General features: G+C 43.0%; 1 protein-coding gene across 6 annotated transcripts in view; it reads left to right on the top strand.

Annotated features, from left to right (window-relative positions):
• The window catches only part of agrn (agrin), a 272,520-nt gene that overhangs the window by 169,694 nt on the left and 76,100 nt on the right, over positions 1-26,726 (top strand). For all 6 annotated transcript variants that reach the window (XM_079588149.1, XM_079588150.1, XM_079588148.1 and 3 more), the window contains one exon: positions 23,693-23,917. In XM_079588149.1, the coding sequence (XP_079444275.1) occupies positions 23,693-23,917 (225 nt within the window). The remainder of the gene's footprint in view (positions 1-23,692; positions 23,918-26,726) is intronic.

Raw genomic sequence — 26,726 nt, 5'->3', positions numbered from 1 at the left:
CATTCAGAAACGCATTAAAGATCACACTGTCCCGTTGTGTTAATGCAGTTGAAGTTCGGCTCCATGCTAATCGCTGCTGGCTCCGCAGCGAGGCTTTAATGGGCAGTAGCCTCCCTGCTATTGCGCTAATGAAATTGACAGTGTGGCTATCAGGGGGTCATATCTCTCTCGCTCGAATGAGATCAGCTGCCATAGATAACGGGCGGATCAGTGTTTCTCCTGGGCGGAAGGGTTGAGATGGGAATGGAGTCAGGTTAGCTGCCGTTCTTTGGTTCTACTCCGGTGGTGCAGCATCCAAAAATATTCAAATAGAAAAAAGGTTCTTTTATATATTATCATTTAAAATAACTTTTTTTCTCTAATTTAATATTATTAAAAATGTAATATATTGCTGTGATGGCAAAGCCCAATTTTCAGCTTCATAACTCCAGTATTCAGTGTCACATGATCCTTCAGAGATCCCTCTAATATGCTGATTTGCTGCTCAAGAAACATGTATTATTATTATGTTGAAAAGAATTGTACTGCTTAAAATTTTAGGGGAAACCGTGATTCTTTGATGAATAGAAAGTTGAAAAGTACACCATTTATTTATGTCACAACATTATAAATATTTACTGTCACATTTGATCAATGTAATCCATCCTTGCTGAAAAAAAGTATTAATTTCTTTAAAAAGAAAAATCTTACTGACCCCAAATATCTATGTAACCTCATATAACCACAAATGTTTTCTATTTGTATTGTTTTATTTGATATTATTTCAATATGTATATATTTAGATAAGTAAATATGTATGTATAAAATAAAAATATCAAAATGCAGTTCACATTTCTGGTAAGTTTCCTCAATTCACACTGCATTGGCAGGAGTGCCAAAGGGTTAATTTGGACCCCAGGCACGGGATAAGAGTGAGACAGAAAAGAAATACAGAGAACTGCCCTGTTTTTAAAGATGAGCAGGGGAGCGTGGGTGCGCTGATATTATTGAACACCGGTGGGTAAACAGAATCTCCAGCTGTTTGTGTGAGTGAGTCAGTCAGTCATTCAGAGAGGCAGTTGAGTGAGTGAAGGAAAGAAGTGGAGTGTGTGTGTGTGTAGAGCTCATTTCAGGCTGGCCTTATGCTGGAACTCGTCTGGATTGGCAGCAGAGCATTAGACCAGTGCGATTGATCAATGGAAGGATTGATCATATGTGTGCAGAGCACGTCTGGAATTACTGTGATTGCCAGGAGCGCTCTCTTTTTTCACTCTGTCTTTTTTTTCTTTCTTTTTTTACACTTTAACGTATCTTCACCTACAGCCTGACTCGTGATGAAAACCACTCTTTAGAGTACCCACAGCACGGACTCGGAGGAGGTCAAATCTGTGCATCAAATATTCACTCTTTAACAACTTAAACTAGCCGCCGAGGCTGAAACTGTCAGCTTCTGTTGTCTAAATGAAGTTATTCTGCTGTACGGAAGAGCGGGGGTGGAAAAGCCTTAACCTCGGGGTATCATGGGAAGCTGCTTAATGGAGGAATCAATATGTTTGTCCCGTTATTGACGGCTGCAACTGTGTTCCTTCACTTGGGAAGTATGGCTCATTTCTCTCAGATGCTTTACCTGCTATAACACCAGGTGTTGATACTGTCGGACACCTATGGTTTGCTTCTCGCACTCTCCATCAGCTGATTCTCACATCGTGATGCGCTACATGCGTCATCTTTTACTGTCCTGTATTAATGTCAAAGCTGACGTTCATCCAAGCAGGAAACCGTTGCTGTAGCCATGAGACTTTTGATTTATGATCTTTCTTGCAGACACATCTCAGTCAATATTAAAGCCACTCTCCGAGTTTACCCCGAGGCTAAGTAGCATAGGGATACACTGTTTGAATGCATCATAATAGTGATTCATCTCAGAAGAAAAGGATTGGTTGTTTTCAAAGAAACGGTTGATTAATAATGCTTGGATGTAGATAAAGGCGAGCTTTAATGAAAGCTTTGATGTAAGGTGATGATGTGTGCAATGTCTTTGGCAATAGTGGCACCAAATGGAATTGCCAAAAATGATTATATTTATTATAGTATATTTATTTTCTGAAAATATTTATTTATTATCAATGCTATAAGGTGTGAAGTGTTGCTGTGGCGTTGCTTTTTGTTAGGTGGTGTCTTTTGGCTCAAGTAAATATAAACAGAGCCTGCATAATATTCAGGTCAATAGGCCAATGGGCTTAGCTGTAGGATTTTTTTTCTTCACTTTTTGGTGTTTTGTTTTGCCTTGTTCATTTGTTTTGTTTTCAGGGCAAAAATTGAATAGTACACCTCTCTTCAACACGTTACATGATTTTAAGTACAATCATGCCTTGTCAACCTATGACTGAGTTGTTTTGTCTGATTTGGTGTTAGATAAAGCACTGTTTTTAACATTGAAAAATGGCTATATTATATGACTATAATATTGGTTAAGGTGTGCGTGAAATGAATGCACTTTTGCTTCCCTTATTAAAGACATGGTGTGAAAACCAACGTCCTGTTTGGCTGATTGTTCCCTGTGATGGCTTGTTATTCAGGCACAGGCAGGGTCCTTGTGACACCTCCACAGCCACTGAGCTCGGCAGCCGCCGCCGATGGCACGTATCCAGCCCTGCCTCGTGCAAATGAGTTTTTCGCTCACCCTGTTCCACCCCTGCGTCGGCTCCCGTGCTCGTGCGTGGAGACGCTCGCCACAACACATTCACCTGTCTCCGTGACAGGAGACTCAATTCACACTCATCAGCGCCTTCTCGGCTTCCCTACTCCATCTGCAGAAGAAAAAAAAAACAGCAGTTCCTTGCTCTCAGACTAAATTTAGCTTGGGTTACGTCTACTCAGTCTGGTCCAATCCACCGGCACACAATTATAGCAAGATTGACTTTCTCCTTCAATAATGGAGTCCTCCATGAATTTAGAAGCAGATACTCTAGCAACATCCATCATAGTGATGATTTTTTTTTTTCTGATCTCAAAACTTACTCAGCTGAAAACCAGTGTGATCTGCTCATCTGAAAAATGTTGCTAATATGCTCCAGATGATTCTGCTCTATGGCATTAGGGGTGTACGGAGGTCTGCACAAGGCATTAAATGCAAACCCCACTTTGTAAATGTGATGCTGTGACCCAAAACAATTGGGTTTGAATAATCAAACTATTCAAAATTTCATTTTGATCTCAAACTTTTGGACACCCCATGTTGGGTTTCATCTGGCCCAAATCTAGTATATCAAATGCGACCTGTCTTATAGCAGCACTTCCACACAGCCACTCTATATAAGCACACACAAAAACACACAGACGTCAACTTGAATATGATCAATGCCATCATTGAGCTTCATTCTGCTGCTTATCCCCTGGAGAATGAGGATACTTCTTATTCAAATCTCTTTCTCTTGCTCTCCTCCTCTGTCTCTCTTTCTGTGTCGTCCTGTTCACTTCCGAAGGGGGAGGATGTAGTGTTGAAGTGAGATAAGGCAGATTACAGCAGGACGGGCACATTAAAAAGGCACATTTTCCACGCTCTCGCTTCTAATACCAGATGGGAGACGCTTTTTACAACTTATTCATGTATTCATGCATTTGACTGGCCTGAATAATGCATTGTTATTTTTAACCCCTACTGCACTCGAGTGGAGTATTGAGTGTAACAATCAGGGACTTAGCAACCGTTATAAAAATTGTGACACACTTAGACATTTCTGAGTGTTCCCTGCCCAATTTTTGGGCAATAATAATTGTATTGTAAAAGCATTTGCTTGGCTAGAGTGCAGGGAATAAAAATGTAGGCAGCTGCATAAAACTACAGTTTTTAGACTTACATTTGCATCAGCTGTTGATTACGGTCCTAAAATGACTACTTCTCTGATGTCATCTAATTAACATGCATGAGCCAGGCTGATCATTCATGGTAATGCCCCTAGTACCCATAGAGCACGGCAGTAAAATTCCCATTGACTGACATTTGAAAATTTAAATATCTCCAGTACTTGTGATTGTATATATTAGACTATTTTGTAAATAACTATATATAGAGATTAGAATTATATTCTAATATGTTTTTTGGGGGGTTTTTTTTATTACGTAATTTACAATGTGTCACGGTTTCCACTTAGTCACCTGTTTATCACCGTCTGCACTTCATTTGCCATCATCCTTCCTGGCCCTCACCTGCATGCACTTCCCAATCACTGATCAGCGTCACCTGTCACCCATCATCACTGATCATCCTACAGCTCTATATAAGCACTCTCATCTCTCAGTCTCATTGTCTGGTCTCGTCTATGACATACCTCGTCGAAGACAAGAAAAGCGATTTCGTCTTCTCACCTGAGTTTCCGCCGCTCCTGTTTACCTTCCTCATCTTTGACTAGCGCTACAGACCCCTCACCCGAGAATTCCGTCTACTTACCTTAAGTCGTCTACTTATCTGAAATCAACGTTGATTCTCATCGCCCTGGTTCTCCTTGTCATCGTCATTCCTGCAAAGACATTCATTCACTCAAGTTCAGCTGAGTCTTCATTGTATCAGTATTCTTCATCGACGACTACCTCACCCTGTATTGTTCACCCTCTGCACATTTAATAAACTTGTTGTATACTCACCTCGTTCCTGTGTGCCTTCGTCTGAGTGTGACACAATGCTTCATGGACTGCGTAGTTCATTGCCTCATAACAGACGTCCTTTTGGCTTTTGCTCAGTTTTTTTTTTTTTTTTTTTTGCTTCAAAACAACGTTTGTAATGTGATTCACCTCGGAGCTGGTTGGTCATTTAGGTATTATCTTCATGACTCTTTATTGAATTTTTTTATTTTTTTTATCCTTATGGATGAAATGAATGGGAAAACTTCCTCTGGAATCAAGGCCAATGTGAGTGATGGTTACGCTGAATTTACTACATCTGTACAGTTTGTCTACCATGTCCCTCCATTGATATTTGATGGCAGCGGTATGCTTCAGGACACATTCTGTGCTTTTGAAAGTAAATCATAAAGACATCTTAAAGAAACAATCGCAACTGATTGGGTATGATTATATTTTACATTTGAAAACAGCGCTTGAATGCACTCCGGTACTTAAACGCATGCGCTCGCTGTGCCAGATAGTGATTATTGACTGTTACATTCAGCCTCTGTTTGTGTAGTACACAGTCAAACACACTGCCACACACCAGCGGCACAACCACTGCCCTTCCAATCGTCTTCATGATGATAAGCTGATATTTGTCCTCTTTCTTACCCCTTCCTTTTCTTGTTCTCATCCTCTTTCAAAAGATTAGTACCTCTAAACAAGATGAGTTCATTTCGGTCAATAATTGCATTTCCCTCCAAGGATGTCCTTCTCTTCCACGACCTTTCCTGAATCACGTACGCAGACACACGCCACTTTACGTGCTGGCACATTCAAGCGTGCACGAGTACAAAGACCCGCCTGTGTCCACTCAAGGCCCTTTGCGGTAATCACAGAGGTGTCTGCCCGACCTCTCTCAGGTTGATGCAGGAGAGAGCAGCTCTGCCCATCAGCCAGCGGGGTTCTGGTGACAAAGAGATGCTTCACGTAACCCTCTCTGAAGCTCTTTATGTCTCTTACAGTCTCCACAGAGCACACAGGTGCAAGAGAGGCCAGCCGGTGTGAGAGAGATATCTTTAAAATACTGTTCTCATGTATTTCATGCTGATGAAGAGGATAGATCGATAGATAGATAGATAGATAGATAGATAGATAGATAGATAGATAGATAGATAGATAGATAGATAGATAGATAGATAGATAGATAGATAGATAGATAGATAGATAGATAGATAGATAGATAGATTGGATATTAGATGGATGGATATTAGATGGATGGATGGATATTGGATGAATGGATGGATGGATATTGGATGGATGGATGGATGGATGGATGGATGGATGGATGGATGGATGGATGGATGGATGGATGGATGGATGGATATTAAATGGATGGATGGACAGATATTGGATGGATGGACGGATATTAGATGGATGGATGGATATTAAATGGATGGATGGACAGATATTGGATGGATGGACCGATATTGGATGGATGGACGGATATTAGATGGATGGGTGGATATTAGATAGATAGATAGATAGATAGATAGATAGATAGATAGATAGATAGATAGATAGATAGATAGATAGATAGATAGATAGATAGATAGATAGATAGATAGATAGATAGATAGATAGATAGATAGATAGATAGATAGATAGATAGATAGATAGATAGATAGATAGATAGATAGATAGATAGATAGATAGATAGATAGATAGATAGATAGATAGATAGATAGATAGATAGATAGATAGATAGATAGATAGATAGATGAATGAATGGATGGATGGATGGATGGATATTGGATGGATATTGGATGGATATTGGATGGATGGATATTAGATGGATGGACGGATATTAGATGGATGGATGGATGGATGGATGGATGGATGGATGGATGGATGGATGGATGGATATTAGATGGATGGATGGATATTAGATGGATGGATGGATGGATGGCTATTGGATGGATAGATGGATGGATGGATATTAGATGGATGGATGGATATTGGATGGATGGATATTAAATGGATGGATGGACGGATATTAGATGGATGGATGGATGGATGGATATTAGATAGATGGATAGATAGATAGATAGATAGATAGATAAAAATAAAGACATTTGCTGTTTTAATGCCTTTTTGCTATCCCAATTTTGTTGTTTAAAGCTGCTAAACCACTTGAAAATCTAATTCACGTCTCTCCCGACAGACTGTATATTATCAACTTGCAGAACGCATGAATACCAACTGATAAATGTGTGTGTGTGTGTGTGTGTGTGTGTTTGAAGGGGCTTGCTTGAAGGAAAAGAAAATGATTAGCGTCAAATGTGCCTGCTGATTGAACTCAAAATTTGTTTGCAAGAAAAAAGAAATATTGCTTTTAGCCAAAACAAACAATTCCATCTTGGTCATTATGTTTGAGTATTGCAGTAACAGAGAGCAGTGTAGGGAAGGAACATGTAAGCTGTATATGGCATTTCAAAATAAGGTGTCCTGCACCTTTCTTTGGCCACTATAATTTACATTTGACCTCTTGAAATCCCAAAGCAGCCGCTTTTGAATCTATTGACCTGTTTCTGTTGGAGTGCAGTGCCTGGTTGAGCCTTGCAATTGTGTGAATAATTAATCGTAACATTAAGTATTAGACTTAATGTTTGTTTGTGCTTTTTTAGCTTGTAGTGATGAGGTGTGTGGTTACTGTTATAAGCAGTCAGACTTAAGATTTTCTCCTAGCAATTGATACAACAGGCAGGAAAGAAATTGCATAGACTTGCATTGTTGGAGGAACTAGAGCTATATTTAAAGACAATATCACTTGGAGTGGGCTCTTTTGACCTGGGCCTGTAAGCAACCACTCAAAACACCCTAGCAGTGCCCTGACAACTTCCGAGAACACCCTAGCAGTTCCCAAATGACACCATAGTAACCACATAGCAATGCTCTAGAAACCACTCTGAACATCCTAGCAATTGCCCATACCATCCACGAGAACCCGTAGTAAGCACATCAATGCCCTAGCAACTACAGAGAACACCCTAACAATACCCTAATGACCACCAGAACACCATAGTAACCACTCAGAACACCCTAGAAACTACCACTTAGCAATTTCTTCAGAACACCCTAGTATTTTGGCAGTAGGTTTAGTACCACATTTAAAATGATCAAAAAAATGTTTTTTAGTTCCAGAATGATTGTTTCCTTAATTAATTTTCAACTTCTAGGATTGTATGAAACCTTTTGAACATATATAAACCACTTTTTTTGTTGTCTGTAGACTCTGTTATGATTGAATTCATCTTGATTGTGATCTTTTTCCAGTCGTGTGGATGCTTGGATTTGTCTTTTGCATTTTGAGCACACGCCTCCTGAATTAAATCCAGTCTTGAAAAGGCATTTGCAGTGCACCGCATCTGGTTAACGCTCACTAAAGCTCACAGGGGATAAACCTCGACTCTGATAGACATGTTTGCTAGTATATTAAGCCCATGAGCTAACATACACCTGCTGGTCTTGCCCGTGTTGTTACCTTTCTGACTTCACAGGCCCGAGGTCAGGAGGGGGCTCACCTCGTGAATTGTGCACGCGCTCTCACAGCTATCGCAGGGAAGCAGGAGTGCCTGGCCTTTGAGTCCAACCACAAAAAGATGTGTATTATCCATTTTTGTGCCTAATTTTCTTTATCCAAGGGCAACACTGAGGCATGCAAAGGAAGAAGACAGCTGCAGTCAAATAAGCCCTTTGAAGAAATACATCAAAAGAACAAATCATCGCGCCATGTGAGGGTTGACAAAAGCAGAGGGTGGGACACTGGGTTTGGAGGTCATCTCTCGATGTTCAGCTTTATTCCTTGGCTCATCTCCAGTTTCCAGCATCACAGCAAAGATTGTGAAAAACTTGGGGATATTAACGGATAGTTTTTTCTAGGCTTTGTTGGCCTTGTTATTCTGGGTTCAGTGCAAGTTAAGATCAGCATTTGTGGCATAATGTTGATTACGACAAAGATTTATTAAAAAGAAGCTAAAATTAAGGTTACAATGAGGAACAATGGAAGCAAATGGGGCCAATCTGTAAACATTAAAATACTCACTTTTTCAATAGTATCGCCACAAGATGTAAACGATATACATGTTGGCATGATTGTAGTGTGTCGTGTGAAAATCACTTTTCTGTGTAGTTACATACAATTAAAATATTTTATTGGAATGACAACCAAACTGCATAGATCCTGAAACCCTTAATTGGCTGTAAAAAAGAAAGAAAAGAAAAAGATTTATACCTCTTTACAGCTCAAATAATATGGAAGTTTTAACAGAAGAGTTGAAACCTTTTTTCCCGAATTGAAACGGATTATCAAGAAAGAAAAATGTAGGGCGTGGATTTGGTTTAGTCTATCGAGTGTTGATTGGATGGAGGCAGATCTGAATGCAAGCTTACGATCGATTGTAAGAAAGAGGCGGAGTTTAATTGGACAAAATGATTGGGTAAGTCTGGCATACGTCACAAGAGAGACATGTCGTTTCATTGGAAGATCAAGTTCCGATATTTGTATTAATTACAACATCAAAAATTTTACAAAAAAGAAGAATAATAACATACACAGATGGTTTAAAATAACACATTTAGAAATGGGTGCTTATAAGAAGTGTTTTTAAATAAATTGTTATGCTTTACATTTATTCGCTTCAATTCTATTATAAGTGCCTCATCGTAACCTTGATTTTGCGTTTTATTCTTGTTTTTGTAAACAAATGATTTTAAACAATTCTTTGCTATTCAACATTAATGCAACCAAACCAAATGCTGTCGACCGTGGTTAACCTGTGTTGAAGCCAGAATATTCCTTTAAGAACCGAGGAGATGAAATCTGCACCACCCGAAGCTCCTCTAAAGCCTTCTTAACACATACGCGCCCGGGGCTCGCAGTGCAGGGCGGGTTGTGTCGAACCCATCCCGTCAGGATCTCGTAGCGGCCGCTGACAGCTCCCTGCACGCATTAAGCATTAATACATCCAGCACTAACACATTATCACAGCACTGTCGGAGAGGCGGATCAGTGGAGCCTTCTCTTGCTGTCTCCACTTCCTTTCAATACGTTTATGCCTTTTTCCCACTTATTAGTCAGTCGTATAGGTCCTATTATTTCCTACTTCATTCCTGCCTCTCTTTTCTCATTGTCTTAACCTCTTCAGAGCAGAAGAAGAGCAGTTAATTGGCTGTGAGAGACATTTCCAGTTCATCAATGGGTAACTATAAGCTCCGGCTCTTTCCTCAGGATACTGTATTTCCATCCCTGAAAATGAGCACTAAAGCACAAGGAGGAAACGACTCATCTCCGTGGCGACCCCAGCGATTCGTAGCCTTTCGGTTTGCGACGCTGGTCACATTCTAACAGGCAATTTGCCTGCTTGTCTCAGCCTGAGAGGGCGGCTTATCTGTGCTAACACAGCGGAGAGCCGCATACTCACCTTATACCGGGCGGCTTTTTGCATTTTAATCAGCTCATCCTTTTCCTCAATGCTCATCAACTCTCAGCGACAATAGGTGGAAAAGCTCCGGCTGTTATTTAATGGGTTCGCGGAGGCAATTCTGCGTGCTGTCACAAAACAAACAGAGCGCCACTAAGAAGGAAGCTGTTTATGGGGATTGTTTGACTTTTCTGAATGTGTACTTTCTGACAGACCCATTAGAACTGATTTAAAGAACTGCTTTTCATCAGACTGATGAAATCAAATGTCTTGGAGTTTGGCTTTTGGGGAGGAGGCCAATCTGTTGAAGTGGAAGTAATGAGTCAGAGCACAGTTGCCAGTAGTTATGACTGTGAAGATGAAGAAAGTACCAGAATGCGTCAGTCAGTCTAAAGGCCGTCATACTGAACAGACTTGTTTGTTATTTTAGGGAAAATATATACTGCATAGGCGAGAGTGGGGTCACAATTTGCAACATGTTAGGGATGAATCATTTAGCAATTTTTTTGTTTTTTGCATTTAAATAAAAACTAATTTAATATATATATATGTTTAGTAATGTGTAGACTGTGAGGATGCATTTCTAAAACATTTTTATATATTCGTTTTTGTTTTGTAATGTACATGTACATTTATGACACTATAGGCCTACTTTGTGTTCCCTATCAGTCGGTCACTACTACGTAGGTCGTGACCGACCAATAGGAATCTCGCTAGAGAGCCGATCTACTTCGAGTGAAACTAAACGAGCCAATACACATTGGCGTGCAATCATTTGCATCAGCTGCGCAGCCTCGCAGCGCGGGTATATTCAATTCAATTCAAGTTTATTTGTATAGCGCTTTTCACAATACACATTGTTTCAAAGCAGCTTTACAGAAAATGCATTTCAAAAATATACACACAAAATACAGTTAGTTAATCATGAAATTTAGGGCATAACATATCGCCGGCGTTGGGTCGTCTCTTCACAGGCGTCGAGTCGTCTCATCACAGGCGTTGGGGCATCTGAAGTCTCCATGAGAGGCTGGATACATAACTGGAGCTGACGAACTCTATTTGAGTTATCTCGGGACAGGCGTCCCGAGATAACAACAAAAAACGGCAGATGGGAAATAATTAGCGTAGCTGCTGTTCATAATATGAATGCATTTGATCTGATTTAACTGTAGTATAAAAGGTATGAGATGCATCATGTGAATGCTTGGCTAAAGAGATGCGTCTTTAATCTAGTTTTAAACTGGGAGAGCGAGTCTGAGCCTCGGACAGTATCAGGAAGGCTATTCCAGAGTTTAGGAGCTAGATGTGAAAACGCCCTCCCTCCTTTAGTGGACTTGGATATCCTAGGTACGACCAGAAGCCTCGAATTTAGCGATCTTAAAGAGCGCGATGGAATATATGGCGATAGAAGATCCCTTAAATACACAGGAGCTAAACCATTTAGGGCTTTATAGGTCAGTAGCAATACTTTGTAATTGATACGGAACTTAATAGGTAACCAGTGTAGAGATGATAAAATTGGTGTTATATGATCATATTTTCTTGACCTAGTAAGAACTCTAGCAGCTGCATTTTGGACTAACTGTAGCTTGTTTACGGAGGATGCAGGACAACCAGCTAATAAAGCATTACAGTAATCTAGTCTCGAGGTCATGAATGCATGAACTAACTTTTCTGCATCAGAAACTGATAGCATATTACGTAGCTTAGCAATGTTTCTAAGGTGGAAAAAGGCTGTTCTTGTGACATTTGAAATATGATTTTCAAAAGACAAGTTGCGGTCTAGTATAACACCCAGGTCTTTTACTGTAGAGGATAAAGTAACAGGACGTCCATCTAGATTAAGGTTGTATTGTAAGAGGTTTTGTGGGCAGTTTTTTGGACCAATCAGTAATACCTCCGTTTTATCTGAATTTAATAGAAGAAAATTACACGTCATCCAATATTTTATATCTTTAACACACTCTGTCATTTTAGATAATTTAGTGTTATCATCTGGTCTAGATGAAATATATAATTGAGTGTCATCGGCATAACAGTGGAAACTTATTCCATGTTTTCTTATAATATTACCAAGTGGCAGCATATAAATTGAGAATAGCAGGGGGCCTAATACAGATCCCTGCGGCACTCCATAATTTACTGACGTTATCTTTGATTTTTCCCCATTTAAATGGACAAAATGGTAACGGTCTGATAGGTACGATCTAAACCAGCTTAATGCCTGTCCCTGAACACCAGTGTAATTTTGAAGTCGATCTAAGAGTATTTTATGATCTATAGTGTCAAACGCAGCACTAAGATCGAGTAAAACTAGTATTGAGATACAGCCTTGGTCAGAAGCTAAAAGTAAATCATTTGTAATTTTAACCAGCGCAGTTTCTGTGCTATGATGTGGCCTGAATCCAGACTGAAACTTTTCATAGATATCGTTTTCTTGCAAGAAAGAGCACAATTGAGCGGACACAACTTTTTCTAGTATTTTAGACATAAATGGAAGATTTGAAATGGGTCTGTAATTTGCTAGGTTATTTGGATCTAATTGTGGTTTCTTAATAAGAGGTTTTATAACTGCCAGCTTGAATGTTTTTGGAACATGTCCTAAAGATAGAGACGAGTTAATAATATTGAGAAGAGGCTCTTCCACTACAGGTAACACTTCTTTCAGTAGTTTAGTGGGTATTGGATCTAATAAACATGTTGTTGGTTTAGATGCAGTGATAAGTTTATTTAGCTCTTCCTGTCCTATAGTTGTAAAGCGCTGTAGTTGTTCTTGAGGGGCGATAATTATATAACGAGCAGCTGGTGATTGCACTGTAGCTTTTTGCTTCGGAGCCAACCGATGCTGTTTAATCTATCTAATATTGAGTGATCAAACAACGAGCAAGCTCTTCAGGAAGTTCTCTCGTGTCTGGTGCGGGCGATACAGCGCGGCAGCGGGGTCGACTTTATTTTCTCTTTTATTTTTGTGTTACTAAGCAAAAAAAAAAAAAAGCTGTTTTCACAGCTGGTAACGGTGCGCCAAGAGCGTTAAATAGCCGTTCTTACGGCTGGTAAGACCGCCGTGAAGAGAGACAGCGCACGACAGGTTGCACATTCCTGTCTGTGTCCGCTGCGACCGTTCCCCTGCGTGCTTCAGTACCAAGAAGAGCATTCACCTGAAAGAGCTTACATGGGTGTGAGTTGCGTCTTTCTAAAGATGACATTCCACCCGTGTGTTTCTGGTTGCGGTCGTTTCCTGTCCTCACTGACGGCCACGATCACTCTCTCGCATGCCTGCGAAACATGTGAGACTGTGTTCGTGGGTGGTTCATGTTTTCACGGGAACATGACCACGTCGGCACGCCGGTTGACTCTGCTTTCTCCGGAAAGCTTGAGTCCCCACTGTTGTTGGCCAGCCGCTGCTTGTGTGTGAAAGCACAGCTGCAGGTCTGCTCGACACTCTGGGACACCAGCGTGTCGTGTGCCGTCGAGCTGCCGGGCTGCAGCGCGGGTTGTCACGGCAACCCAGCGCTCGCTCGGCGCTCTAGGTGCGCGGTCCCCATGTCTATTCTCTGTTGTAGCGCCCTCCCTGGTGGCCACCAGGAGAGGTCTACTTCAGTAGAATAGCTTGGGTGATCCTGAGAGCTGAGGGCTTCTCCTTCGGGGAACCAACCCCCTAGGGCCCCTCCCTCTCTAGCGCATCACAAGCTGTGCAGCTTCTGGATGAGATTGCTGGTCCTTCAAAAAAAAAAAAAGGAGGAACCTAGCGTTTCATTCAAGGCTCCAGCTGAGGGCAGATGTCGATTGCTACATCGGAGAGAGGGGCTGTTTCGTTCTGGAAATGAGGATGATGTTAAGTTCCCACTGTAATAGTGTGTGTGCTTATGCTGAATCAGATTCAGAGCGGACAGCCATGCTTTCCCGGGTCTTTCTCGGACGTGCATTGAAAACTTAGCAGTATGGAGCTATATTGGTGCCAAAAATATGGAACGCCAAAAGTGCCAAATTCTGCATAAAGTTTTCACTTCTCTCACTACCCTCGATGGTGGGGTGGTTGTGCCTCTGGCAGGCCACCTCTACCCTGCATGCGAGGCCAAGGCACTCTTATTGCACGAGGGTAGTTCTGAGCCGGGGTTGAGCTGCGCTTGTCGACTGACCGTGTTCAAGTCACAGTGCTGGCCCTCGATCAGACGATGTCCACCTTGATGGTCCAGAAACCCCCCTGGCTGTCCTTGTAGAGGTGTGAGAGCTCGTCAAAGTACGCTTTCTCGATGCTCCATCTCATAAGGTGGCCTTTTCAGCGACACTGTTGAGAACTGGCCCAGCAGTTCTCCACAGTCAGCAGCAGACTGAAGCGGTTCCCCTGACGTACCACCAGAGTACCTCGTGGGCTGCCCCTCAGTCTACTCGTCGCCAAGGGTGTCATCCCCTGCAAAAAAGAGAAAACTCCGGCACAGCCTGCTCTACTGTGTCCGCTGCAGGAGGATGACACCACCCGTCTCAACCACTGTTTAAGTGGTCGGTGAAACAATCACTGGAGACGGGTGACGCGGAGATGGATGGAGCTGCTCTCTCCCAGTAGAGGGCTGGGAAACTAATCTTTTGAGTCAAAATTCTGTTCCACCACTGGAGTCACAGTGGTTCCCAAATTCTCAAAAAAAAAAAAAAAAAAAAGAGCAGATCCTCTATCTCTGGGTCTGAAGAGGGTCTGGAGAGTAGTGGGAGGAGAAAATCCTCACCACCCTCATCCACCTCTTCTGTCGCCAGCGGGCAGCGCAGTGTGTGGTTCTAGAACGCAACCAAGCCGCCTCCTGCACCTCCTGCCTCGTGGAACCAGGTAAGTGCTGCACAGCACACTTAGGCCACGCTACGGACCGCCTCCCCAAGAGAGCCTCCCGGGCCGCGTCCCTGTGTTCCACCTCGCTGCCCCACTCCGGGTATGCCTACGGTCCCTTTGGTCCCGCTTGTACGGTGTCTGCGAGCCTGGTTAGCGCTCCCCAGTCCGTCTCGCTGGCTCATTCGGACCATCAGGCTCGGCTATACGATTCAGTTCGCCCGGCATCCCCCCAAGTTTCGGGCCATCCACTCCACTACAGTGAGAGAAGCCGATGCCCATGTCTTGCGTGTGGAGATCGCAGTCCTACTGGCGAAGGACGCGATAGAGCCGGTCCCTCCAGCCGATATGAGGTCAGGACACTACAGTTCCTACTTCATTGTACCCAAGGAAGGTGGTGGGTTACGACTAGGGGTGTAACGGTACGTGTATTCGTACCGGACCGTTTCGGTACAGGGCTTTCGGTTCGGTGCACGTGTGTACCGAATGACTGAATGCAATATTTTGTGTGCGGAACATAGGTACATTTTCGTGTTTCCACACGAACATATTAAGTGGCGGAAGTCTCCGCGTTCAGCGCAAATCCCGCCCTGCAGCTGATTCTAAAGTTTTACCAGTGTTTTACCCGTCGTCACTGTAACCTAAACCAATGAAATAGACTGCAGGGCGAAAAAAAGCTTTTCCGCTCTGCGTGCGCCGCCGCACTCTCCGTTCCGTGTGTGTGTGTGTGTCGGCCCGCTGCGCTCTCTGCTCAATGTTCGAGTCCGTGTTTGCGCTGCGCGTTCTGCTCTGTCGTTAACGGCCCAAACACTCCAATCATGTACCGATCACGCACTGGAAAAGCAAAGTCCGCTCAAATAAGGTGAAATTTCTCAGTAGTACACTTCTATTTGCTGAGCTGGTATAGTTATATATATTTGAGGAATTGCAATTTATAACAGCAAATTGTGCAATTAATTATTCATTTTTTTATCGATTCCCAGCCTTAATTTTTAAATATGAGCAGGCCTACAAGCTGGAATTGGTAATGCTGCACTGTAATCAGAGTTATTTATTTATATTTTTCATTATATTTTATTATGTGATATTGGTTTGAGACTGAGAGTATTTTATTTAGTGGAGAACTTTGCAGCAGTATTTTATTTCTTATTCTTTTTTTATTTTATATATATGTTATTATATTTTATTAAAAAGTGTTTAAAAAAGTGTAAACAAACTGTTAAAAAAAAGTTTATAGTAATAAACAACCTGCAGTTTAATGTTTGCATTTCTTTCCCTTAACGTACCGAAAATAAACCGAACCGTGACTTTAAAACCGAGGTACGTACCGAACCGTGATTTTTGTGTACCGTTACACCCCTAGTTACGACCGATCTTGGATCTGCGAGTTTTGAATCGGAGCCTCCACAAGCTACCGTTCAAAATGCTCACGCAGAGACGCATTTTCAGATGCATCCGTCCCCAAGATTGGTTTGCAGCGATCGACCTGAAGGACACGTACTTTCATGTCTCGATTCTTCCTCGACACAGGCCGTTTCTGCGCTTTGCGTTCGAGGGTCGAGCATATCAGTATATGGTCCTGCCCTTCGGGCTGTCCCTGTCTCCCCGTGTCTTCACGAAAGTCACGGAGGGGGCCCTTGTTCCCATGAGAGAACAGGGCGTTCGCCTCCTCAACTATCTCGACGACTGGCTCATACTAGCACACTCTCGAGATCAGTTATGCGAACACAGGGACCTCGTGCTCAGGCACCTCAGCCAGTTGGGCCTTCAGGTCAACTGGGAAAAGAGCAAACTCGCCCCTGTGCAGAGGATCTCTTTTCTCGGTATGGAGTTGGATTCGGTCGCACAGACAGCGCGCCTCACAGAGCAGCGTGCCCAGTCGGTGCTGAACTGCTTGAACATGTTCAAAGGCAGGACGGCGGTCCCACTGAAACTTTTTCAGAGGCTCCTGGGGCATATGGCAGTGGCAGCAGCGGTAACCCCGCTCGGGCTGCTACATATGAGACCGCTTCAGCACTGGCTTCACGGCCGAGTCCCGAGATGGGCGTGGCATCACGGCACTCACCGGGTGGCAATCACACCGGCGTGCCGCCAGACCTTCAGCCCGTGGTCAGATCCCTCGTTCCTACGGGCAGGAGTGCCCTTGGAACAGGTGTCCAGGCATACTGTGGTATTCACAGATGCCTCTGCCACCGGCTGGGGCGCCACGTACAACGGGCATGCAGTGTCAGGGGTGTGGACGGCTCCCCAACTGCATTGGCATATCAACTGCCTCGAGTTGCTAGCAGTACATCTCGCTCTGAGCCGCCTAAAGAGGCCGCTACAGGACAGAGACGTGCTGGTCCGTACGGACAACACAGCGACCGGTGCGTACATCAACCGACAAGGTGGTCTACGCTCCCGTCGCATGTCGCAACTTGCCCGCCATCTCCTCCTCTGGAGTCAGAAGCATCTGAGGTCGCTTCGAGCCATGTATGTCCCCGGTGTGCTCAACCGCGTGGCCGACGAGCTATCACGAGCTGTGCTCCCGGGAGAATGGCGACTCCACCCCCAGGCGGTTCAGCTGATTTGGAGAGAGTTCGGGGAGGCTCAGGTAGACCTGTTTGCCTCCTCAGAAACCACCCACTGCCAGCTGTTTTACTCCCTGACCGAGGGAACACTCGGCACGGATGCACTGGCACACAGCTGGCCCCGGGGCCTCCGCAAATATGCGTTCCCCCAGTGAGCCTACTTGCACAGACCTTGTGCAAAGTCAGGGAGGACGAGGAGCAGGTCCTTCTGGTGGCTCCCTAATGGCCCACCCGGACTTGGTTCCCAGAACTCATGCTCCTCGTGACAGTCCCTCCCTGGCCCATTCCTCTGAGGAAGGATCTTCTGACTCAGAGACGGGGCACCCTGTGGCACCCGCGTCCAGACCTCTGGAAACTCCATGTCTGGTCCCTGGACGGGATGCGGAGGTTCTAGGTGACTTACCCCCAGAGGTACTTAACACCATCACTTCTGCAAGGGCGCCGTCCACGAGACGTGTGTACGCCCTGAAGTGGAACCTGTTCGTCGAGTGGTGCTCTTCTCGCCGAGAAGACCCCCGAAGATGTTCGATAGGGTCCGTGCTTTCCTTCTTGCAGCAAGGGTTGGAGCGAAGGCTGTCTCCCTCCACCCTCAAAGTACATGCTGCCGCTATTTCAGCTTATCACGACCACATAGATGGCAAAACAGTTGGGGAGCACGACCTGGTCGTCAGGTTCCTTAGGGGGGCGAGACGATTAAATCCTCTTCGACCCCCCTCCATACCCTCTTGGGACCTTTCCCTGGTGCTTCGAGCACTTCAGGATGCTCCCTTTGAGCCATTGCAATCAGCAGACTTAAAGCTTCTCTCCATGAAGACTTTGCTGCTGGTTGCACTGGCCTCTGTCAAGAGGGTAGGGGACCTGCAGGCATTTTCGGTCGACGAATCGTGCCTAGAGTTTGGGCCGGGTGACAACCATGTTGTACTGAGACCCCGGCCTGGCTATGTGCCCAAGGTTCCTACCACTCCCTTCAGGGACCAGGTAGTGAACCTGCAAGCGCTGCCCCTGGAGGAGGCAGACCCAGCCCTGGCTTTGCTCTGTCCCGTTCGCGCTCTGCGTATGTACGTGGACAGAACTCAAAGCGTCAGGACCTCAGACCAGCTCTTTGTCTGTTACGGAGGCCAGCAGAAGGGAAGGCTGTCTCCATGCAGTGGATGGCCCACTGGATAGTGGATGCCATCGCCTTGGCTTACCAAGTTCAAGGCGTGCCCTGCCCGCTCGGGTTGCATGCACACTCCACGAGAGGCGTTGCATCCTCCTGGGCGCTGGCACGTGGCTCCTCGCTAACAGATATCTGTAGAGCTGCGGGCTGGGCGACACCTAACACGTTCGCTAGATACTATAGCCTACGTGTAGAGCCGGTCTCCTCCCGTGTTCTCACCCTAGACGGGTAGAAGCACTGAGAGGCCCGGCTCTGTCGGCTTGCTGCACCCTACTGTGCACCCTTATTCTCCAGTGTGAAAAACCTGTGAGTCCTCCAAACACCCTCGGGCCGGACATGGCGGAGCGTCCGGTGCCAGGCCTGTATCCGCTGAATCCTTGAGAACCGGATATAGGCTGGGTCCCATATGTGTGACCCTACGGGGATCCCATATGTGTATATTCTCCACGGCTGCTCCTAAACGGAAGCCCGTGTCTTTCCCTTGGGCTAAGTCACCCATTACTCATATGCTGTACAACCCTCGGGTTAGTCCATATGTTATCTCCACTTAACTCCTTGAGAATGTGGCTTCCGCAGCGTTCCCCTCCTTCAGTTCGGGCACGCTTCCCAGTGTTAATCTCACTGTATGGGTTATCACGGAACAACAGTGACAGGTTCACTCTGTGTAAGCCGCCTCCTATCGTCCTTCCAGGCAAGAAGGTGTTGAGGCTTGCACAGGGCGCTGGATGGGGTGCAGCAGCTGTGGCGCTTTGGTAGGGATTCCTATTGGTCGGTCACGACCTACGTAGTAGTGACCGACTGATAGGGAACGTCTCGGTTACGTATGTAACCCTCGTTCCCTGAAGGAGGGAACGGAGACGTAGGTCCCGTCGCCACATCTGCTGCCGCCCGCCGGGGCAGCCAGCTTATCGGCTTGGCTCCTCAGCAAAAAACTACAGTGCAATCACCAGCTGCTCGTTATATACCCGCGCTGCGAGGCTGCGCAGCTGATGCAAATGATTGCACGCCAATGTGTATTGGCTCGTTTAGTTTCACTCGAAGTAGATCGGCTCTCTAGCTAAATTCCTATTGGTCGGTCACGACCTACGTCTCCGTTCCCTCCTTCAGGGAACGAGGGTTACATACGTAACCGAGACGTTATATTACCTTGGCATTACATTTAAGAAAACTAGCTGATGTGTGGGTGTTTCACAAATTTGACATCTTGACATCTTTCTATTTACTGTCTCTTGACAATTAAAACAAAAAAAATTAGAACTGTTAAGCGAAAAAAAAATTTTTTTTAACTTTTGGGAAACTAACCAGATATCCTAGGAATGCAAAATAAAAGAAAGTAGTTTCCATTGTCTGCTAAATAAGTTTACCCAACTATGACAACTTTCGCTTCTGAGAAGCCTGAAAAGGACCCTTTTGATGATTTTTTTAATAAATATCATTTAAATGTTTAATATTTTTAGTTTCTAGTATTCTAATAAAGAATGAATAATGATGTATATTTAACTGAGATCATATTTTTGACTATTTATTTTTATTACAATAGAAGTACCAGGTGTACAATACTGGTCAGATTCCACAGTACACTAAAAGCAAATAAATTATAACGGCAGTCTATCTATGTAAATGTCTATTGAGAGAATAATGTTAGAAATCAAAGTACTCTTGCATCTCAATGATCGCATTACATTTACAGGAACTAGTTTCTCAGCAGCAGCGGAATTTTACTTTGCTCCGGTTATACTGCACCGAAAAGTACTGTAAACACAGAACAGAAGCAGACTACAGTTGGGACGTCTAGCTAGCTAGTAGTAGCCTTGAGCAACGATATTGAAAAACATTTGATTGTAAACGAAGGAATTCTCTACGGCATCTCCAGCGGCTGCTGTCTCTACAGACTTTCTTTCTCTTTCTGCCCTTTTAGCATCCATCTCGATTAGTTCTTCGTCTGTGTATTCCGGCTCATACATGTACACCGTAAAAAAAAATTACATCCCCAAGTCAAAATTTTCTAGTGACTGGTAACATCTACATTTTTCAATTAGTCTGACATTATTTCTCATTGAGCCAATGTTAACAGACTATTGCAACAATGAATTCAATTTATTTGATAGAATTTCACTTGGGCCAATTAAAAAAAATTGATGTGACTAGTCACTACAATATTTTGACTTGGAGAGGTTAATTTTTTTTTTACAGTGTACGGTTCATTGAATAAAACACATTCCTCGTCTTCATCGTCTCCAAAGTCTGAAACATTGGCATGGCTTTCAAACGTGGCCATAGTCCTATGTTGATTTCTTCATGAAATATACTCTGCTTCTGTAGTGATGAGTGTCAGCGGCAGGTAAATACACTTGCGTGATTGTCATGTGGACCGGCTCTCTCGGTTGCCTAGGTAACTTAATATCACTCCGCCGCTGCTGTAGACTGTGTTAATAAATACAGGGAACAAAGTATAACTATTGCAATGCGATGAAAGGGTAGTTTGATTTCTAACATTCTCTCAACAGACATTTACATCGACAGTCTGGCGTCATAATTTATTTGATTTTGGTGTACTGCGGAGTGGGTAAAACTGTTTTTAATGGCAGGCTTGCAAATACCGTTGACTCGCGCTAGCCTAGCACCGGCGAACTATGCAACTGGAAGGACTGGGTGAAATTTTTATTCCACTGATGAATAACAACCACTTTTTTTTCACCACAGGTCTGAATGAAGATATTGAAGACAAATAGCCCAAAATTGACCAGTGAAAAAAAAAACGATGTTTTTGCCTGCCGTGTCTCGCCTTAAGAGAAGTCTCTTATGCTCATCAAGCCTGCATTTATTTGATAAAAAACATATTGCAGTAATATTGCAATATAAAATAATTGTTTTGAAGAGCATAAGATACTTTTTTTTTTAAATAGTAATGTTTCCAAACTTTTGACCGGTACTGTACATATAAGCTATGTTGGGCTTTCAAATATGGCCTTAAGTCAAAATGCTTAAGGACCACTGCTCTAGACTTTTTCACCACACTGTATCTCTCATCTTTCCTTCAGCATTGCTACAAAGTGTAAAAATGCTGCCTGTGTGCGTTTGTTGGGTGTGTATTAGCACTTCCCCCACACAAACATTCACAATGAGTTTTTTGGAAGTGCGACTGGTTGGTTAGTTAGCGAGCCCAGGCTTATGAAGTGCGAGGTTCAGACGTGCAAAGACGAGGGAGGCACAGTCGTCTTTTTTTTAGTGAGGGAGAGGAGGAAAAGAGAATGAACACTTTGATCACACAACACACAAAAGCGCCACTGATCTCATCCTTACGATGCCGCTTGCCAGGTTTATCACATGCGTGTGAGTGGGTTTGTGTGTGCGTGTCACACTGCAAAAGTGGAGCGTGGTCCTTAGAGAGAGGCAGAAACCTTTAATTAAACAAGTGGGTTCTCTTAGCAGATTTACACAAAGTAAAACCCACAAATGATGGCGGAGACTGTAGGCTGATATGACGCACGGGAGAGGTGAAAACAGGGACGGAGATAGTGAGAATGAATTAGAGCCGATAGCATTTGTGGGGACGGTCGGAAATGAAACTGGCCCCCTCTGAAGTGACACGGTCCCTGCACTCTTCAGCGTCTCAGTGTTTGTCAGTGCCTCATGAATATGTATCATCTAAATAATAATGATAATAATCAAATTAGTATCAAAAATAGAAATGTATTAATTTCAGTTAAATCACCCTGCTTGTATTTCAAATGAAAACTTCCACTTTTATGTCATATATAAATCCAAAACAAGATTATTGACACAGATGAACGATGAAATCACATTTAATACACTCTGGGAATAATACAGAAACACCAGCATGAAATGTTAACAAATAAATGGAAAAACTTCCCGTGCTCGAGACCCTGCCTTCTTTTCCATTCATCAGTGCTGCGGCTCTGGAGTCATTGCATATTATAGTAACTGCAATAGCCTCCTAAAGTAACTATTGCGTCTTGTGTTTTTAATAGCAAAACGGCGTTCTGTGTGATCATCCCCTTACACCTGTCAATCGGAGATTTTTTTGTTTTTTAAGAAAATGAAGCTAAAGTGCTTCTCTTAATCCAGGAGAATGAAGAAAACAGCTTATCGTTTAAAGATATGTTCTAATAAATGATATCACACAGTTTATCTGTATTTTGGTACTGGTGTGTGAATGGTATCTTTCTGGTTAAAAGACAGAACGCTGTTGCTTGAGTGAACAGCCCATTTGTGTATTTATGATACTTTTATGGTATTTTTTGTCCTTTTGAAACTTGACAGCCCCAGAAGAGTGGCCAGGATTTAAGATCTTTGTGTGTTCCACAGAAGTCATATGAGTTTGGAGCCACATGAGTAAATGATGATAGAAATTTCATTTTTGTGTAAATCATTTCTTCAACTTCAGCCCTGAGTGTCGGAATGCTTAATAAGAAATAGACAAAGTCTTTTGCAGAAAAAACAGGGCTTTCTTATTTTCAGAGTGGAAAAAAAGCTGATTATGTCCCTCCAGCATAAGGACGGGTACGCTGAAGCATAGCAATTGAGAATGTTTTGTGAATGCAAAGCTTGCTTGAAATGGTCCGTGGTGAATTAGAGTGACTTGTTTGTACACCCACCCAGCTGTGTCCAAATATTCAAGTCTGGGGTACTGAGCTGTTCTTCAGCCCTGGTTAAGCCACTTCACTCTGCCATCTGTATCGACACGGGGGACGTCTGAGCCGTGTGGAGGTGCTGGGAGGCCGTTCCTCATTTTAACCCAATTGTATCTCAGTAATAGCGTTGATGTTTGAAGCTCACTCTTGAACTCCCACCTTAAACAGACCTTATAGTATTAACATAAGCTAGCCAATTACTCGAACACATCCAAAAGTGCATCATGAAATTAGCTCTGCTTGCTAACCCTCAACATTAAATATAACATTTTGTCGCGTAACACATCCTGATTCATGTGAACTGGATGTATGAATAGGTATCAGCGTACTGTATAGAACTTAAGGATGATGGACTACACATAGCACATAGCAACACACTATTATGGCATCATATTTTATGTAGGCATTCATCTCTTGTTTTTCAGCCCTGAAGGACCCGTGCAGTGAGGTGACCTGTAGCTTTGGCAGCACCTGCATCCAGTCATCAGACGGTCTGTCCGCCAAGTGCATGTGTCCTCTGAGTTGTGAGAACGTCCCCAAGCACGTGGTGTGCGGCAGCGATGGTCTGGACTACCCAAGCGAATGTGAGCTCAACATGAAAGCCTGCGCCACCCAGAAGAACATCCGTCTGCATCACCAAGGCCGCTGTGGTGAGTCTGTGGAGCCTTTAAATAGTCAGTAGCATTGCATTTACAGTCATTGTCACATGTTACCAATCTTACCATTCTAACATTGCAGCTTTCTTCAAAATTATCGCAAGTTGGTTTGGCTGCTTGTAGAATGCAAGGCAGTGTTGGTTTTAAAATACAAGGAACTCCCTTCCTAAAGCATAAAAGCATAGTGTGTATATACAAATATATATATATATATATATATATATATATATATACAACCATGTTAAATTCAGTAAGTGTTCAAAAGTAACATTTTATTCCATATTCCTAAAAAAGTTACAAAGCCCCTCATTTAAGAAACTTTGATATTATGGTATTAAATAAATGATTTGCATTTCATTACATTAAATTATATACAGTTAAGTTAACAAGTAATGCATTTCTTGTTATAGTAGTTGAAAGAAGTTCTGTGATTATGTAACACATTACTTCGATTGCATTACCCCAGTGTGATTTTAGATTTTGAATGCTTGTTATAGAGTATTGTGGATGAATTTTAAGTTAAAAATTCAGCAGATCAATTATTCCGCTGAAAGCTCCCGGCACGTCACACCTCGCCATGCTAGCTGTCTGGATTTTTGAGCTCTTCTTTGATTAAATCCTCACTGTTTCATGTTAGTGGAGAGTTTGAGTCATGGGGACAGAGTGGCGTTCATGAAAAGCCCTCTTCCCACCCTGGACTGCCTAATGACATTTCTCTTCCACACTGTCTGACTAGCTGTCAGATTCTTTTTTCAGCTTATTCCGCCCCTCTCTGACATTTCAGAGTTTTATTTTGATCTCTTTTATTCGTCTGTACTCATGAGTTACAGAGGTTAAGTCCTGCTTTATGTCTCCCTATATGTGTTCTAGTGTTTATGGACCTCTGTACGCTGCGCTCCCAGATCATTAGGCATCTTCAGTGTTCAGGGATCCGTTGTTTCCTTATTGCTTAACGAAGAACACTCCCTCTTATTTAACCTTGCTGTTTTTTTTTACCAGACATGGTGGTTTTATCTTGTGTGGAATGCAGCGTGGTCATCAGACTCTTTTCTTTAGAGTGCAAAGTGCAAGTCTGAAGTGCAAAGAAAAAATATTTCTTCATTTTTATTTTTATTTGTGTCTTGTCAGTTAAAGAATTATCAATTTACTTATAAATTTTCAGAGAGTTTAAATTAAGTACATTTACTTAATTGGCATTGGATTTGTTTGCAATACACAAATCTAAGAAATATTAAAGAGTTTTATGAAGTGTTTTATGGATGTTTATGGAAAAATACCAGTTAAGAAGATGCTTTTTGTATTTATATTATTTTATTTTTTCGGAAAGAAAGGCTTGAGTCTTGTCTGTGTGACATTGTGGTGTATCCTGCGGCAAAGCGAGCCAGACAGACTGAGAGGGAAGTCACCTCTTGTAAATGATGGCTCTCTGGGCGGCAGGGCTGGATGAATGCCTCGGGTCCCTGAGGAAGTGTGGAGTATGTCTCTCAGTGGAGAGTGTCTTTCATTTTAATGCCCATGGGAGTACAAAGCACCAAGGAGGACAGAGAGCAACTTTAAATCTAACTTAGAGACACCATCCTTGCGGTTATCCTTGCTCTGATTATATCATGCAAAAACAGCCAACACATACAAATGTTATTTTTATCACTAAGGGACACCCCATTGACTTTGGTATTATTTTAAACATTTGACACATATATGTGAAAGTTATGTCATGTGTTTACTTATTGTGTTAATTATTATAAGTAAACATCCTTAAAAGAGGATAACTTTACTTGAGAAGCAATAATAATAAAATATATATTTTTTGTCTTGCTTTTTGTTTCAGGAAAACATGTAAACATTCTAAATATGAGATAATTTTAGCATCTTGACAAGATTAATTTTGTTAAATAAATGTATCTTGTTTTAAGGATATTTATCTGGAAAACAAGACAAAAATATGATTTAAGCTAAAAAAAATTGTTCACAGAGAACAGAGGAACAAAACAAACAAACCCACAATCAATTGTACAGCAGGACATGGGCCACAGATATTTCAAAGCACACTTAGAGGCATTTTTGGCCGGCACTGTATACACATTCATCCCTGTAAACCGTGGTTACAGCTACTGTTCCTCCAACACATGCATTAAGGTCTTGGCCAGCAACCGTCAGGCACACAGATACAGGGGCAGGACTAATGGAGCGGCCTCATACACACTCCCTGCTGGAGCGGGGCTCAGTGTGTCTGGCTAATTACAGACACCCCTGCATGGCACTGTTAGGCAGCGATATACTGAATGCTGGCTCCAGCCAGCCTCTCTTAATGGTAGCTAATGGTTTCTCCAGTGGTAATGGCTGGCTTTCGTGGCGAGATGTTGTTGGAGTTGCTGCCCGCATTGTGCTGGACCCTTTTGGTCGAGCTCCACACTACCCTCCTTTGAGAGTCGTCCTATTATTGTGTTAGTATACACCAGTCCCTGACCTGCATGACACCAACACTTCCTTTCAGCACGCTTCTCTCCCTGATATTTTATGTCCAAAGCATGTGTCTGTTTTTAATTCAGAGCCTAAGAAATATTGCGTTTGATTTGTGTGCTTTCATGATGTGTTGCTGCTACCAGACTTATTAATTTATAGTATAATTAGTCGACTTTGTTCAGACAATCCACTGGCTACACTCTTAAAATAAAGCTTCCAAAAGGGGGTTCTTCTCAGCAGTGCCATAGAAGAATCATATTTTGTTCCCCAAAGAACCTTTCAGTGGATGGTTCTTAAAAGAACCACTTATTTCCTTGTTGTCGATAACAAGTCTAAAGAA

Source organism: Phoxinus phoxinus (assembly GCF_949152265.1).
Source record: "Phoxinus phoxinus genome assembly, chromosome: 18".
Taxonomy (NCBI): Eukaryota; Metazoa; Chordata; class Actinopteri; order Cypriniformes; family Leuciscidae; genus Phoxinus; species Phoxinus phoxinus.
The sequence above is the reverse complement of the archived record's forward strand: the minus strand, read 5'-3'. Positions and strand labels throughout refer to the sequence as shown.